At 40.8% G+C, this 17,965-nt stretch overlaps 2 protein-coding genes across 2 annotated transcripts; one reads left to right on the forward strand and one right to left on the reverse strand.

The window, feature by feature from the left end:
* Positions 1-14: 14 nt before the first annotated feature.
* On the reverse strand, positions 15-4,540 carry gpx3 (glutathione peroxidase 3). The gene is made up of 5 exons (XM_015012577.2): positions 4,367-4,540; positions 2,081-2,231; positions 1,864-1,981; positions 1,231-1,330; positions 15-554 (listed from the first exon to the last, which is right to left on the reverse strand). The coding sequence occupies exons 1-5, from the start codon at positions 4,523-4,525 to the stop codon at positions 342-344; spliced, it is 741 nt and encodes a 246-aa protein (XP_014868063.2). The 5' UTR covers positions 4,526-4,540; the 3' UTR covers positions 15-341.
* Positions 4,541-5,438: 898 nt separating this feature from the next.
* On the forward strand, positions 5,439-15,578 carry dctn4 (dynactin 4). Its single transcript, XM_015012576.2, has 13 exons — positions 5,439-5,639; positions 6,991-7,061; positions 7,167-7,345; positions 7,481-7,524; positions 8,443-8,550; positions 9,732-9,805; positions 12,228-12,340; positions 12,471-12,580; positions 12,700-12,773; positions 13,089-13,143; positions 13,672-13,779; positions 14,090-14,187; positions 14,291-15,578. Exons 1-13 carry the CDS (start codon positions 5,505-5,507, stop codon positions 14,508-14,510), a joined length of 1,389 nt encoding a protein of 462 aa, XP_014868062.1. The 5' UTR covers positions 5,439-5,504; the 3' UTR covers positions 14,511-15,578.
* Positions 15,579-17,965: the final 2,387 nt, after the last annotated feature.

Consider the following 17,965-nt stretch of genomic DNA (forward strand, 5'->3'; position numbering starts at 1 on the left):
TCTGCACATCATGGTGGCTTTCTTAATGATTTATTGAAGCTTAAAAAGAAAGGAAAAAAAACAACAGATTTTGCTGTAATGGCAAACAGTTTCTGGGGATGAGAAGATGCCATGGTGCTGTGGGATTGCAGGGCAGCTCGAATGCACTGAAAAGCTTTCCTGCACCCCCAGACTCGGAGAAGGCACCACAGAGTTCCTGTTTTCAAGCCTCCTCTTCATTCTACATGCCATCTTCACGTATCAGAAACTGTCACATCACCATCCAATCTGCTACCTTACATCTCCTATGCGTGGACTACTGCTACATCACTTAAAGCGACAAACTTAAGCACCTATCACTCTTAATTCTGCGTGTAGAGTCGAATAAGGTAATTGCGGATGTCCGTTCGGACCGTAGACATGTTGACACGCGGGTGCCATCTCATCACCGCTTTTCCGTTGGGCCCCACCAGAAACTTCTCAAAGTTCCACTTGATGTCGTTGATTCTAAGAGGCTCCCAGAAGAGCCTGCCGTAAGGGGCGCCAAAGTCGTCCCCGACCGGAGGGCAGGAGCGCTGGAACGGCAGAACGTTGAGTGAATCAATCGTGAACGCAAGAGAGAAAAATTAGAGGTTTCATGTAGCGCGTTTGCTGTGCTGCACAGCAGGAAGTGGGACTTCTTGTGGTGTTCTTTTAACAATGGCTTTCTTTTTGCCACTTCTCCATAAAGGCCAAATTTGCATTTCAGATGATGGAATCAACAGTCCTCAGTGACCCAAGCTTGGGTTTTTGTTTTAAAAGCCAATGCTGCTTTGATTAAATCCCTGACCTGCTGTGTGTTGTGTTTCTTGATCTTTAAGTTGTTCCTTCAAGAATGTTCTTTTACCAAACGTCTGAAGCCTTCATATATTTACTTATACCAAGATTGAATTTCACATTGGCTACTTTATGTACCTAAATACCTTTAAATGGATGACTTCCAAAGACAGCTGGGTTGTACTGGGATTTATTTAGGGCTTTTATGGTAAATGAGTTTAATACAAATCATCTTTAGTTGCAAAACAGTAAAATAAAGTTCTGTACAGTGAAGCATGTGGTAATTTAGCCATTGTAGTAAGCAAGAATAGCTAGTTGTATAACAATATCTCTGAATGTTAAGTAGTGAGCTATTCAAGGAGCCTAGAGATTGGAATGCAGGATTCACAACTCAAAGTTTTATTTTCCCCTTTAATTTTAAAACCTGGGACTTACCTTGAGGAACGTGAAAACCCGCTGCTCGCTCTTGCCGTTCACATCGCCCTTCTCCATCAGAAGGAAGTTTGGAACGAAACCTTTGCCTGGTCTGACATACCTGGCATCCAGAAAGAAAGAGTCTTATCAGTGGTCGCGGCTCGCAGCTCTTTGCAGTTTGGCAGCTGCTCAAAAAAAATCCCTCAGGCTGTTAAGCTCCGAGATGTTATTCCAAAAACCAGTAATGATTTGTGGAACTGCAGACATAGTTTCAACGTGTGCAACAAAAATAAAAAAAAGGGTCAAAAATAGGAAAGTTATTGAATTACTCTCTTGATTACGTAAAGTTTGATTGATAGAGGTTTTGCCAAACTTCAGGAATTTCTCTGCACATCCAGCTAGTGTTAAGATCGCTTACGTAAATGTCTGTACTAAGCTATAATTTAAGGGATTCTCACATTTTTACACTGTTATTTTCCTGGATTCAAAGTTCCTTTTACACAGCAGTTTGAGGAAACAAAACTTTCACCTGATGGCATTTACTTCAAACTTCTCTATCAGCTTTACACAATGTTCCTCTTTGTGACTGCCTCAAGTTAGACCTGCACAAAAAAAAAGAAAACAAAAAAAAAGAAAGTGGAAGAGTTTTCTTACTTTAAGCCTGAGAGGATTTCGCTTCTCGTCCCCGGCTCCTGTTTGCCAAACTGGTTGCAGGGAAAGCCCAGAATAGTGAAACCGAGGGGTTTCAGCTCCTCGTGCAGTGCATTCAATTCTGAAAGGAAACGCCAGGAACAAAAAAAAAAAAAAAAGATTTCAGACGGCGAATGGAGTAATGCTCCAATAACAAAGTCGACAGTGTGCAGCTGCTTACCTACATACTGGAAAGTCAATCCTCAGTATGTAGCGACATTGACAAAAAGGACACTCTTGCCAGCGAAGTCGCTGAAGTTCACGATGCGACTTCCATTCAGAGTCCTTGCGTTGTATTGGTAGATGGTGCCAGCAGTGGACGAGTCACACCTCTGTGGGTACAGACACGAGGTTAAAAAGTGTTTTGGAACATCAAGTACTTCTAACAAAGGTACATCTGCGTCACCCGCTGCTGCTAGTATTGATTTGTTTTCGTTACGTGTTACGCAAATATATATATTTGTGTGTGTGTGTGTATATATATATATATATATATATATATATATATATATATATATATATATATATATATATATATATATATATATATATGTATATATATATATATATATAAAAAGAAGAAGTCAGATTCCTTGGAGCCAAACTGCAAGCAGACTGAGAGACCTCATGACACAGCACAGGATCAAAGTGTTGGAAATATGTTGGAAGAAACAGATAAAAGGCCACAGAAGCAGGAGCAGCGCTTAAGGCCTTACGAGAAGACGGGCGGGTTTCATTGTATTGTGAAGATTCATGACCAAAAACTCGGCTCGTTTGCTAGCTGAGTTTTTGTTTGTCCCCTCTTCCTCTTAGCAGTTTGCAAACTCTGTTAGTAGAAAACACCCAATTTTTGTAATAAAAGAGGTGTAGCGGTGGATGAGAGCTTCAGCGCGAGGTGGACACTAACTCACGTTCCTCTCTTCATCGCTCTCATGAGAAATGGTTAATCACTTGTCTCTCTCTTCTTTTTATTTGTGTCAAAGTGTTTTTTTTTTTTTTAGATTACTTGAACCTGACGTTTACCCTAACCGGGTTCGTTTTAAAAGGATCATAAATGAATCACAATGTCTTGCGACAGTATTCATGACACCCTTTTATTTATCCCTCTTCTTTAAAAACGTCCTCAGGATCAGTCAGGTCAGACTGGGAGCATTTATGAACAATATTTTCAAACTAATTAGACTTTGACTGGGTCCTTTGAGCACAAGAACACGCATTGATCCAAACCGTTCCATTGTAGCTCTGGCTGTTTGGTTTGGAAACAGCCAGAGCTGGAAGGTGAACCTTTGGCCAGTCTTTTGCAGTCTCTTAACTGGTTTTCTTCCAGTATTGCTCTGTATTTAGCTCCATCCATTTTTCCCCATCAACTATGACCTACTTCCCTGTCCCTGTTGGGGAAGAGAAATCATTCCTAGAGTATGATGCTGTCACCATGTGTCACTGTGTTACTACTGACCCTCAAGGAGCACTGGATTTTATTGAAGGGTTAATACATGCCACACTTTTGAATTTTATTCTCCAAACCGTTAAGCATGTAAAGCATTCATGACTTAAAATGTTGATTATGCTCGGGGTGTGTTACCTTAACAACACAGGAGATCTAAAGGCCCGAATTATTACATGAATTGTGATGCTTATTGATCTAATGAGCTCTGCTTTAACAAGACCACCAGCAAGAAGAGCAAAAACCTTCATCTTGATGGATCTCTTGACATCGTAATGTCTTAAGTTTCATCAGGACAGATGGTTCCTTTCTGGTCTGACTTACCATTACATACTGACTAATTCCTTATTTATCCGTTCACCTGGCTGCCAGGCAAATTTCCCTGTGGCGACAACCACGAAATAAAAAGCGAAGTGAAATGTGTTTCCCCTTTCATATGTCTATTGTTTTGTGGACTGGAGTTTCCCCCTACTGCCAGCTGTCCCAGGGCAAAATAAGTCCAGAGTCAACAGGAACTTTGCTCCATTACAAAAAAGAGGCACAGCCTTTAACCAAAACATCTTAAATAATCCACTTGAAAACAATCTTTTCAAGGTCTTGCAGCTCGCTGTTGATGATATCTTTCTTCGAAGCTAATTCATATGAGAGAGACATGAAAAATAGAGATTTTTGTGGTCAGAATGTTTTATGTTCTTTTGATGATTAGAAAAACATAATTATGCAAAATGTACTAATATAGTTTAACAATCGCAAACACGCTATACCTACCGATAAAATAAACTGGTATTTTGATAGGTGCTGGCATTTATGCCATCAATTATAGGCGATATTTATCAAATATCTGATAAGACGCCTGCTTTTATTCTTTGATAAAGAATAAATGCTCACTAAAACTCAAAAAGCAACAGGGCGCAGGTGTAAGCGCTGTCAGACAATAGCAAAAATAAAAAATAAAATAAATAAATGTCGTGATCCTTCAGGCTATTGAACTTGTCTGCACACACATTTCCTATCAACGGGTACCTGCACTAAGTCGGTTCCGCAGGCGGCGAAGGGTCTCAGCAGAGCGAGCAGCAGGAGCAGCAGCGGCGGTGAGAAGGGCCTCATGACGCCGTCTATCCACGACACTGTGACCGCTCTCTGTGGATGTCTCCCAGCTTCTCCCTCCGGGGAAATAAACATATGTGGCAGGGGGCGGAGGGCTGACATGACGCCATCTGCTGACGGACACGGATAGTAGCCAAACATGAATGAATGAATGAATGAATGAATGAAGTTTTGGTTGAGATGATTTGGATAAAATAAATAAAAAAAAACTATTAATAGTAGTCATTTAAAAAACAGTGAAATTTAACTGTTAGTTTCTATGAGAGTTTGACCCAGTTTCTCTGATTGCAACATGCTGAGGTTTTTTCCCCCTAAACACAGCGGGTTTTTATTTATTTATTTATTTTTCTTATTCATGGATCATTTCTCTTGTCTGGGATCAGCGGTTGTCATAGTGAGTTGCCACTCGACCATGTGCCCCGTGGGAAGTTGACAAGCCTCTTTGCATGCCTGTCAGAGCACCTCAGTGGCTTTATCTGACAACACAGTAATGGGAGAGATATCTCAACTGCCACTTTAAAAGGACAATGGAGAAGAACAGAGATGTCCCAGGCCAAGAAACTGTCTTAATGCTTTGTAGGGATAATGCTAAGTAAGATCATGTTGCCAAAAAATAGATGAGGGGCTGTGTAAATGTATAATTAATCATAAAAATTAAAATGTGTTACTTTTGAAAAATGTTATTTTAGTACCAGTTTTCAAAAACCTTTAAACAGTAACTTATATTACTATACTCCAGAGTACCCAGAAAATCCACACCTGTCCAAATTGTGTGGAACTAGATATTATACTTTAATAATAATATCAATAAATTCAAATGAATTAAATTAAGATTTGGTGGGAAAATTATGTTCGAAGCCGATCTTACAGTAGAAGAAGTGATTATTAAATATTTGCATTTCTGGGTTACCTGGCCTTCAGTGTGTTTATCCTCAACAAACTGTCGGTGTAGTTTTAATGTCCACCACTGGTGGGCAATGCTGAGCCGTTAGCCCTAACAGTGACAAATAGAACGCAGTGGAACGGTCGGTGAGCCCAGCGACGCCGGTGAAAGATGGCGTCTCTTCTGCACCCAGATAGAGTCCTCTATCTGGTCCGTGGACAGAAAAGGATTAGAGCCCCCTTATCTCAACTTTATTTTTGTCGCTACTGTAGCGAGTTAAGGTCGCTAGAATGTGTGTCTCATGAGGTACGTTATTTTTTTTCCTTCGATAGCGGGTAACTGCTTTGTTGTTAGCCGATCTGCTTGTCGCTGTGACAGAGGGGCGGGACTTGTTGACTCATCGCGCAGATTGTATGGCTAAGCGCCTTGTTATTCAACTGCTTTTCCTGCTTTTCCGTAATTTTATTGGCTGGACGGATTCACTTCCGTTAGAGTTAGCGTCATGTAGCCTAAATGGGCTAGGTAGTTTAAGCTATACTTTAATCTTGATGTAAGACAATTTATATAACTGAAAAATATATATCTGTACCATAAAGAAGTGAACCCATTTATAATAAACGTTGGGCTGGCTTTGTTATCAGTTATGCCATCTTATTTAGGAAACGTAGCTTCGTAGGCCAATAGTTGGTAACACCACACCCAGAGACGCTACACTGCTTCACTCTTCCAACGCATCTTGGGGGTTTCTATACAACTATCTCATAACGTTTAATTTAAAAAAAACCCTGTCATTCCTAATAGCTAAATAAATATGCAACCTTTAACTATAGTTGATTTATTTTGTGGGGAAATAAATCCTAAGTTAGGAAGTAATTGTCTAACAATATCATTGGTGGCACAACTATTGGTACCCCTACCGATTCCTTTATAATAATTGTAACTACATAATTTTTATTTAAACTTTTGTAAGAACTTCTGATTAGTTTTCTTTGACCAGTCATTTACCAGGGATGTAGATATTACCTGACACTGCTTTTTTTTTAAATTGTTGCCTCCAAGTTGGACATAGACCAGTGTATATCTTGCGAACACACAGTGAGAAGAATTTTAAGGCATAGAAAACATATCTGAAGATGGTTCTTAAAGAACTGCTTCAGTCCAGTTAAACCCAAAGGTATTCATAATTCTGGGAGATTTAAACATTTACTCTTTATCCAATCGTGAAGTTTGAAATTTAATTTCAGATTAGATGGATATCTCTCAAAATATAATAAAACAAATGCCATTAAAACATAAACATGTCCAACTTGTTAAACTAGGCTGAGGCTTAGTTTAGACTAAGATCAAGTGGTAACAAACTCCAAGTGGGTTTGGTATGAAGCAAAGGATGAACATGTGGGAAAGCACCTCATGACCACTGTTGGATGCTAGAAATTTTGGTTAAGTTGTAAGAAATGTTCAAATAAGCGAATATACATGGATTTAAACAGTCAAGATGTTTATTTAAAGGTTGGAAGTTTTCTTCAAGGTTCATAAATATGGCAGGTACTGTACACAAAGTTCAAAAACAAATTACAACAATTGAGAATGATATTCTTGCTGAAGCTATTCACAGATAAACTGACCCCCCTGTTCTTTCTCTGACTCTGTTAATTAGGTGGACTCCCATTACTGTCCTAGTTGTCTGGAGAACATGCCGTCTGCTGAAGCCAAGCTGAAAAAGAACAGGTTACTGATCATCCAATACTTGTTCTACTACTACCAGTTATTTCTCTCTGGAAATGTATTTTGTTTCAGTCGTTGATCCACTTTTATCCCTTTGCTCTCATACAGGTGTGCAAATTGCTTTGACTGCCCATGTTGCATGCACACTCTGTCAACTCGGGCCACTAACATTCCAGCTCCTCTGCCTGACGATCCTACCAAGACAACGATGAAGAAAGCCTACTACCTGGCCTGCGGCTTCTGTCGCTGGACCTCCAGAGATGTAGGAATGGCTGACAAATCAGTTGGTAGGCGTTTTGTCCAATTTGCACATTAATGGGGTCACCATTTTGTTAGCTTTGGGGACACGAAACCTAAGCCAGCTGTAAATTTGCGTTATGACCACTTAAGTCTGATGTTTTGGAGCATTTTGTCTGTTGCAGCCAGTGGTGGATGGCAGGAGCCAGAAAACCCCCACGGTCAGCGGGTAAGTTGTACCCTGTGGTCACTTGAGTACTCTTGAGTTACTCACATGGTTCCTTGGTCACACACTGCATTCTTTTGAATACTTCTCTGAGAAAGTTGCATCCACACATTTCATAGCCTGAGGCAAACGCAAACTCTGTTGCTGGGTTCTTAGGGTTCAGATTCAGCACAAATAACAAATTATTATAACTTTTCTATTTATTTACAGTGAACTTCCAGTCAGAGTGGGCAGTCACATGTTTTGTTCAGCTACAGAGACAGCTGTTACCAATAAGCTGTTGAAATCATATTAAAAGTTGTCAACTTATTTTTTTTATTTTATTTTTTTGCCCAGTAAAGGAGTTTAGCAAATGATCACAATCATTATTTGTCATGTGGATTTTTTTGGAAAAGTATATTTCCATCCAAGTTAGTTGTTTAAATATAGAAGGAAGCTGGGCTTGCAATACAGCAGATTTAAAATGGATGGTTCTCAAGCTGGAATCATCATTACAGGGTTTCTGTATACCCTTAAAAAGTTTTACATTAATGCGTCTAAAATGAAGTCCTTAAAATGTCTTAAATTGTAGCTTTTTTGGCATCTGTCGTTGGTAAGTGTAAATGTGTCACCTGTTGGCTGCCTGGTCGTTTGTCTTTGCCACTGGCTCAGTGGATGCATTTTGTATATATAAAAAAAAACTGGCACTAATACAAAATAAAATATGCAATCTTCTTCTTCTTCTGTACATCTAAAGTCCCAAATTAATCTTCTTTTGTAGATCTCTGTTGTGACGCATGTTTAATGGTCTTAAAGAGTCTTAAATCTGCGTTGGTGAAAGCTGCAGAAACGCCGTGTTATGATCTTGAAAGCTTGTGTTTTGTTCAAAAATTCACAAGGAATATGGTGACCTGTCTGTGGATGACTTTTCGTTTGCCACAGATCTCCAAGCTGATTGAGTATTACCAGCAGCTCGCCCACCGAGAGAAGCAGGAGAGAGACAGGAAGAAGCTGGCAAGGAGACGACAGTGCATGCCCCTGGCATTCTCGGTACTCTGCTCCCCCTGAGAGAGCCGCTTTCACGCAACTCTCTCCAAAAATGTCACATCTTTTTCTTTAACCTTTTAAAATGTCAAGCGGCAGTGGTGTCATTTGTTTTGTACTCGCCGAGATCAGCAGCCATCTGCAAAGTTAAAGATCTGATCCACCGCGGCTCGGTCTCGGGTTTAGGCAGAGCAGGTGTCGCTGAGTGCCAGCGTAGTTTTTATTTTAAAAAAAAAAAAATTAGTTATGGTTGACCAGTGACTTTGTTTCTGTCTCTGATTGAAATACTGACGCTGTGTCCATCCATTTCTGTTGCTTTTCGTGACCGAGTACCAAAACAGCCTCCGGCTTGTCTGTGGTGATCAAATGGAAAATGTTTATGTTTGTGTACTCCTGCTTTCTGCTTTTAAAGCTAGCTACATTAGCGCCCATTAACTCAAACCTGTGCTTCCTGTCGTATTTTGTAACCTCTCAAGATGTCCCGCGTTTCCACTTTGCCATCTGAAATGATCGTTTCTGTTGCAGTCGCATGTCACCAAATGCCATTAATGTTTTTTGCTTGATTGCTTCGGTTTCACCTTCTCTCCTTTTTTTTTTTTTTTGTTTTTGTTTTTCCTTTGCTTATGCACTCTGATATTTTGGTTTTTACCCCCTCAAGCAACACACTATTCATGTGGTGGTGAGTTATACTTTCACAATTTGGGTAGTCTTGTCTATTACAGTTGCACTTTTATCTCTTTACTTGTTAACACTGTCACAGAGAGACCTCACAGATCACATGAATGTCTCCTTGGGTAAATTAAGCTTAGATTCACACAAGGGGAGCTTTATGTTTGCATCTTAACATCTGTTTATTTGGAAGGGGGGGTGGAAAAAACATTTAAGCCTAATTAAGTCAAGAAATCCCCCCTCGTCTTTCTCCAGCTGCTCCTTTGTTCTGTGTTCCTTGTCTTTCACAACAAGATATAAAAACTCTCTCTGGCTTATTTATTGTCTTTAATGTTAAAAAAATACTCCTTTCTGTTTTTGTTAAGAGCTGACATGGATTTATCTCTTAGAGGATTTGTCCTGTAGAAAAATAGCTGTATATTAATTTCATAAATCATTGTGACTTCCCCGTAGTTGTCTTTTGGCAGTCTGCCTGATCATGTTTTTTTTTTTTTTTTTTTCTGTCCGAATTCACCCAGGAAAAATACGGCCTTGGAACCAGACTGCACAGGCAGAGACCTGGAGCTCCAATAGCCACTCTGGCTGGACTTAGGTGAGTTATCTCTTATCAAATAGGATGAACGCTGCTACTGTACCATCCTGTAGTTAAACGTTTTCATAATTGTGTGACCTCAGGGGGATCGTTACGATTCTGCTCAGTAACTACACTCGTATGTCCCCCCACATCATGACGACTGAGACAAATGTTTTACCTTTCAGCAGCGTTGGTTTTAGGGCTGAAACAATTAATCGTGATGAACCAATTATTCAAATAATTGTCAATTAATTTAGCAATTGATTAATTGTAAATGAAGTATACAGACGTATAACAAGATAGATCTGCCTGGTTCAAATTCGCTAAAGGAATGCTATCTTATTGCGTTTTAAGTACTAAAATGTTTATCGTCTTATTTAAAAAAGGAATTGAATCATTTCTGTATTTGCATCTTTTAAATGAAAACATGCAGAATATGCCAATTATTATTTTTTTTATCCAATTACTCTATTAATCGTCAGAATAATCGAATAGAATAATCGATTACTTAATCTTTAGTTACAGTCCTAGTTGGTTTGATTATTTTATCAGCCCTTTCAACATAGTCAGCAGTTTATCACCCTTATATCCATTGTTGCAGCATCACCTCAGGAAACTCAGTTACAACTTAACTTCATAATTAATTACTAACTGGTTGGGTAAAAGCTAGTAAACCAGCTTTTACTGGTCATACTTTCATTCTATGGTCTACACGTGATTTTTACATTTACCAATTGGCTGAAACGTCCCAACACATAATTGGGAGCAGAAGTGGCTCCATCATTATGACTAACCTGAGCCTTCGACAAACCCTTCACCGCTTTGAACTGAAAAGGTTATTATGGGGCTGCAGGATGAGTTTAGTGTTGTCAAATGGTACAAAGTGGGAAAAAAAAACAGGAGCTACAGCTGTTACCCAACAATCTTCTAATATAAGTCTTGTCAATATGTCCTGTTATTTGCACTCGACAACTTTAAGTGTATTTAATGCACTAAATGTGGCCTGCATAAGCAACATGGTGCAGAGCCCAGCCAGATATTGGCAAAATCCCAAACACAAAGTATTAGCTTGGTGCCTATTTTGTCAATTCATTGCATCAGCTTCAGTTCTTCATAAAGGATGGGATCAACTCTAGTGGACCGTGTGCAGAAAACTAAAGGTCTTCGCACCAACTTCGCTCATCCATTGCATTACTTTGTTCAGAGTTGCGCAGTGTTGTTGGAACAGGAAGTGGCCACCCTCCAAAAGTGTCCAAAAAGTGTGGGTATGTTGAGGCATTGATTTCACTGGAGCCTAATGGGCCAGAAAACGGCCCATGATCCCTTCTGCACCAGACCTTTCCTTTCTGTCACCACAGCTAGCAAACTGCAGGGCGTTGAGTGCCGTTTTCCTGGCAACTGCTAAAGCCAGACTCATTCATTGGATTACCAGATGGAGAGGCGCAGTCTGTCTTTTCACAGAGCACATCTCTATTGCTCCAGTGTCCAGTAGCTGTGGGACTGACATCACTGCGTTCAAATGGTTTGCGTCGTACTTGGCGGCGTACAGCCCATAATCCGGCCGGATCGGGTTGCACGATGTGAAAGGACAAAGTGTTCTGTAATGAGGGGTTTATTGGTTGTGTGTTTAATTCAGAGCTTTGATATGAAAGGGGATGAAGCAGGCGTGTCCAAAATGCAGCTCAGGGTCTAGTTTTGACGCTTGGAATTATTTTGTACAGCCTCCCTGCATAATTGTATAATGATACAAGTTTCAAAAAAGAGCGAGCAAAGTCCGGTTGTTGTAGCTACACCACAAGACCAAAGTTTTCTACTTTGGTTTATTTGCCAAAGTAGAAAACAATCAATCAAAATTAGGAAACTGTGTGTATTTTTAAGTATACAAAGTAGGACCCATTGTCCCTGCTGCCACCCTTCTGCCGTAAATGAATTAATGATTATTAGGCATCTGCAGGACCTGTCGACCTACTGAGGAGGCACTGCAAGCATTTAAATCGTCTCTGTTGGAGGAGAGATGCATCCAAAACCTGAAGGACCAAGACTGAAAACCACTCACCAAGAACCTTTTGATCTTTTCATTTGTTTAACCAGCATTGAGCAGCAACAAGTGGGCGAGGGGCAATGGCAGATTTATAAAATTTTTGCCCCTTGAAGCCACTCCAGTGATTCCTCTGGCATCGCAGCAACTCAGGACTATTAATTTGAAACTGCACTAAAAATATTTTAGTTGTTTTAAAACGTAACGATTGAAAAGTTCGACCCCTATCTTGCTTAAAGGCTTGTCGGTCTAAAACGTTTGTGTCCCTACAGTCAAAAACCGGTTTGTTTCTTATCGGTGTTTGAAATAGTTTTTGTACTTTTATGTCTCGTGTCTTGATATGCAGTAAAGTGCTCCCTTGGAAGAGAATCAACAAATCACCTGTTTGTGTTTCTTAATCAGCCTTAAAGAAGGTGAGGACCAGAAGGAAATCACAATCGAACCCGCTCAGGCCCTCGATGAAGTGGAGCCCCTGCCTGAGGACTGCTACACCAGACCCATCAGTTTACCCGAAGGTAGGATTTTTGTCGAGAAGCGTCTCTTGATTACCTCGCGACGGTTGCTGAGGAGAATCTGTGTCTGCGTGTGTGTGTGTGTGTGTGTGTGTGTGTGTGTGTGTGTGCGTGTGCGTGTGCGTGTGTGCAGTGACCACGCTGCGCCAGCGGCTGCTGCAGCCGGACTTCCAGCCTGCAGGAGCTTCTCAGCTCCACCCCAGACACAAACACCTCCTGATGAAGCGCTCGCTGCGCTGCAGGGTCAGTACAGCTCCGCTATTTTTTACGGCTCTCCTAAGGCCTTGTTTATTTTTCTTTAGGGGCGGAGGGATGGCTGATCTAATTTGTAAAACGTTGTTTTTCTTAATTACTTTCCTCAGAAATGCGAGCACAACCTGAGCAAGCCAGAGTTTAATCCAACTTCAATCAAGTTCAAAATTCAGCTGGTGGCTGTGTGAGTAGTTGTCGGTGTGTGTGTATGTGTGTGTGTGTGTGTAGTAAATCAGCCTCAGGCCCGATTAGGCTAATCTGGTTGAAAATTGATTGTGCAGCCGTAAATACATGTTCCAGCGCGTGGGTTTAAAGAAATATTGTTCTGGAAATTAAACAAATTTCAGCTCTAAATACTGGATTAAAGTCAGGCAGAAACGATTTGGTTACAGTTGAGAAAATTGAATTAATAATTTAACAGCTTAGCGACCTGCGAATTGTTAACAGAGTTTGGCTGTTTGGCTGTCGGTGAAGTTGTTGCTCTGCTTTCCTCCGTCAGGAGCTACATCCCTGAAGTAAGAATAATGTCCATTCCAAATCTCCGATACATGAAGGTCAGTTTCTGCCCCTTGGTTTGGTCCATCTGCATCACATTCTTAAGAAAACAAACAAACAAACAAACAACAACAAAAAAACATTAGTTTCTCAGCTAATGCTGTCAGGGTCCAGAAACTGTAAACCAGCCTGGATCACCTCCATCATTACATGTGAAATAATGAAAAGTTTCACCTGTTTTTTTTTTTTTTTTCAGTTGTGTTGCGTGTTAATGATCGATGTTGATAGAATTGTAATCTTTTTATTATTTTGTTTCTCATTTAACATGAGAGATGCAGGGAAACTGAAACACAGCCTTATTTAAAACCTGCACACTTGATAATGTTATGTTACACAACAAATAAGTTTAAAATCGGTATAAGATGTGAAGCATGTTGTCATCTTCAGCACAAATTCACATGTTTGTCTGGAAAAATGTGGAACATTTCCTTTAGCAAACTGCTTGAAATCAACTTTGATGATGAGAGACATCGTGTTAGAGCCGGTCAGCGACATTCACCTTTCTTTTCTCTTTGCTGTTGGCGTAGGAGAGTCAGGTGCTGCTAACCCTGACCAACCCGGTGGAGAACGTTACTCATGTCACACTGGCTGTTTGTGAAGACGACGATCCTGATGATGTCAACAGCACTTCCAAGGTACGTTTTGATTCTGCTGTCGCCAAGTTGTTTTAACGGGTCTGAAACTGCTGGATGTGCCGAAGTTACGTAAAATGTTCTTTGTTGCTGTGTTGAAATATGTTCAGCAAGAATTTATACAGTTACTATAATTATTAAGAGGACAAATACCCGGCCTTTTAAAATGTCCTTCATTGTTAGAAGCTCAGATTTTTTTATTTATTTTTTGTCATTTATTATGAAGTGTACATTTAAAGAACACCCCCTTTTTTATTTCACTGGGAACATTTATGGAAAGTTTTATTATGTTTGAAACTTGTTTCCTGTGCAGGTTCTTGTTCCCAGTAAGGAACTGGTCTTGGCAGGGAAGGATGCTGCAGCTGAGTACGACGAACTGGCAGAGCCTCAGGACTTCCAGGATGATCCAGAGTGAGTAAACGACACTGATCTCTCACACACACACACACACACACATACACTCACTGAATCAATGCAGAACCCTCAAACTTATCTCTGTCCCTTTTTTCTCCAGCATCGTCGCCTTCAGGAAGTCCAACAAGATTGGTTTCTTCATCAAAGTGGTCCCTCTGAAAGAAGAGGACACGGATGTCACCGTTTCATTTCGGATGCGCCACGACTTCCGTAACCTCGCAGCTCCCATCCGGCCGAGCGAGGAGGGGGGCGACGCTGCTCACGAGGCCGTTTGGCTCACTCATCATGTAGAGCTGAGGCTGGGGCCGCTCGCTCCCTGAGTGCAAATAAAATCCTTTAGCGTTCGCCAACTAGTCTCTTTAAACTCGCGTTCGTTTAGGGGAAGCCGACGGAAAGTTGCTTTTGTTTTAATCTTACCCGACGTCACCAGTGGCGGCACAATAACCGTCGTCCGCGTCTTCGCTCGGGCGTTAAATTATAGGAAACTGTTGTTGACTGCTGCATCGGTTCCATCTCTTTTTAAATGATTGTTGTGCTGCTCCACGGCAGGTTACATTTCACTACATCATCCTTTCTCTGCCGAAACACTATACAGTCTATTAGTACGAAGCAGCTTCTGTGTGGGAGGTTAGGATGTATTGATGTTGTGCTTACAGTGTTTTCTTTATTTCCTCTGTCTGTCCGGTTATAATTCACCGTAGCGCCGAGGTGGTGCGAACTATTCGGACCGGAACCCCAGCGAGCAGAATCACGAGAGACGAGAACAATCCGAAAGAGTCGCCGCCTCCGCTCCGTTCGTTTATGCGTCTTTGTCAGGATCATTTTCCGCAGACCGTCGTTTTCCATTTGCTTGCATGCTTTATCTATATGAAATACAGCAAACGTTGACGTCTTCACGCTCCGCACTCTCTCAACATACCTGCCTATATTTTTGCTGCTGTACAGGAATCTATTTAAATCACTCCGCACCGAATAACCACTTGCATTTAAGGTTTACTGACTAAAACGTCTCGGCGCATTTAGCAGCTCATTGAACGCGCACACGGGCTATTAATCTGAGATCGCCTCCAAGTTTATGCGCCCAGATTTATCCGCCATTTTACAGGACTGATTAAAGGTAGCCTCGTCTCTGCCGCCCACCGTCAAATGTAACTGCCTCCATTAAACTAAGGGAAGGTCGGGGGAAAATAGTTTTAGGTACAAAAAGCTCATCATGTATTTGTACTTGAAAACTTTTCCTCCTCTTGGTTGGCAAGCGTTACCGACAACCCTGTAAGTGGATGTTGTGCAAAACTGTCCCATGTGTTATCCTTTGGGGAAAAAAATAAAATAGAGTTGTACATCAATTAATCTGCACTACTGGCTAATAAATTAATAACATGCTGTAATGGATCTGTTTGCTTTTTATGGCATCAGTTAAATGCGACTTACATTATTTAATCAGGTGCTCTTTTATTTTATTTTTTTTTCTACGGATTATCTCCACACACGGTGCGCACAATAAAATCATTCGACCGGAATTATGAAGGATGGAGCTTCATTCATTACTGCTCACTTTGTTTTTGCTTTCAATTAATTTCAGAGAGCGAGAGAGTGGTGCACCTTGAGCTGCCTGGCTCCTAAATTGGAAAAGTCTCACTTCTTTTCATTGCCAAATATTAATCGAAAGTTCCCCCAATTTTCATTTGTACATAGATTTCTTATGCAAGAAAAAAGCAAAAGTATGACACTTTAAGTATTTAAAGTATCATAAATATGGAAAAAAAAAAGTTTTATTTCTAGACTTTTTCCTTCCTGGCCAGTACTCCTTGAATCCTTTCAAATATTTTCCCTTTCTTCCCAGACAACATTTTACAAGTGAGTCCCAGGGATCGTCTTTGGCCTCCTGTTAATTTCCTGTTGTAGATGTGATACATGCCTTTGGTTTAAAAAAAAAAAAAAAAAAAAGTAGCTGCACGGGTTCAAAATGTGTTGCTCAGTCTGAGCCGACGTCTCTGACTGAGAATCAGCTCATCTTGCAAGTATGGATTGCATTTGGTCAAACCACACAGTCCTCCCTATTGTGAGATCAGACCCACTTAGGACCCATTTAGCCTGAGTTAAAGCCTTATTGAGCCCAAATACAGATGTTGGGGGCGGTGGGGAGGTCGAGCCATCCAGAATCTACTGCACACCTTGAGATCAGTGTGGCTTTAAATGTGGAATCCAGAATACGAGGAAGGACAAATTAACGGATGCAACTTTTGCACTAATGATAACGTTTTTCCGTGTTCCAGTCTCTTTGGTGAAGCCCATCCATTCTTTGTCTAACCTGAGTGAAGTTGCCGCCCCGTCTGTGCTGTTGTAATTAAGATTTTGCAAAAAAAAAAAGTCTAGAGATCAGCCTGCTGCCCGCTCCTCTAGCCCATTAACAAAATGAAACAAAAGTGATATAAATTAATTGTGCAGCTAAATTTTTAGTTGCTCAGCTGATTGAGCACAAGTTAGATTTTTTTATTTTTAATTTGTGGTGGTTGATCTTTGATGGCCTCTAGAAACATTTCTCAATCATATTACAAGATTTTGCAAAATGTATAGGAACTCTGACTCTACACTTTTAAACAGTGAGTCAAAAGAGTTTTCAGACTTAAGTTTATTTTTTCTGTTCAAGTTAATCTGAGAAGCTGAGTTCTCTCATATGGCTTTTAATAGGAAGAAACTTCAGTGGGGATGTTGATGATTTTCCCCACAGGATGGCGCCACAGGCAAGCAGATTTTTACACTGCAGACGTCAACGCAATGAAGCTTAGAGAGGATAGAAGCATCTAAATCCAGCCTTGAGTTTTATTTTGGGTTGTCCATGGAAAACAGAACAATGAGTTCTGACAAACACTTAAAATCCGACCTTTTCTCTTCAAGGTTTGAGTCAGGAGAGCGAAATCTCTGCATCAGAAGCAGAGGCTAATGATTTTTTTTCCAGCAGGTATCGTTTTCTTGCTCTACACTTATCAGCCCCGTTCAGGGGGATGATCTGCACACCCGCTGTGGTGTTTTTTTTTTGTTTTTTTTTTTGAAAAGGCAGATCAGATATTGTGAGTTGCAGGTGTGTTGGCGCTCCCCACCGAGGCCCTCTGCTTAGTAAACACACCCAGTGGGTCTAGGTAATAAAGATTTTCTTTTATCTTTAGCACATATAAACTACCCCCCAAAAAACCGGGGGTGGAGGTGGGAGAGGGACATCACAGGAGCTACAAATCACCACAGAAGATGAGGTAATGAAGAACACATGGGGCGAGTCCACAGCAAAACAACCCGGACTCCCTCATCAAACCGAGCCGATGATGGCAGTAGCTTAGCGCACAGCAGTCGTGCTAAACACGACCTTCTGGGCTGCTGCGGCGCAGCTGACAATATTTTTTACTTTACAAGAAGAAGATGCAGCGTTTTGCTTGGTGGGCCTGTACGCACCATAATTTCATTTAGCTCAACAGAGAGAGGCAATGAGAAATAACTGGACTGCGTGTGGCACGTTGCGATTTGTGCATATAACTGTGTCATGAGCAGGCCTCGAAAAATCTCCCCCCCCAAAACCCATCTGCAAGACAAATTCCTGGCTTTCCCCCAGTCGGATTAAATATTTTCCTGGATGGAGACGGGAATAATTTCCCATACGCCACGGCATGCTAAAAACCGTTAGCAGAAAAAAAAAAAAAAACATATCTTTTCCTACAATATTAAGACAATTCTGTAGATAAACTTGATCTTTTTGTGCTGAATCACACAAAAGAAGTCAAAC

This window comes from Poecilia mexicana, unplaced genomic scaffold (genome assembly GCF_051168715.1).
Source record: "Poecilia mexicana isolate PSO_F unplaced genomic scaffold, ASM5116871v1 scaffold_10, whole genome shotgun sequence".
NCBI lineage: Eukaryota > Metazoa > Chordata > Actinopteri > Cyprinodontiformes > Poeciliidae > Poecilia > Poecilia mexicana.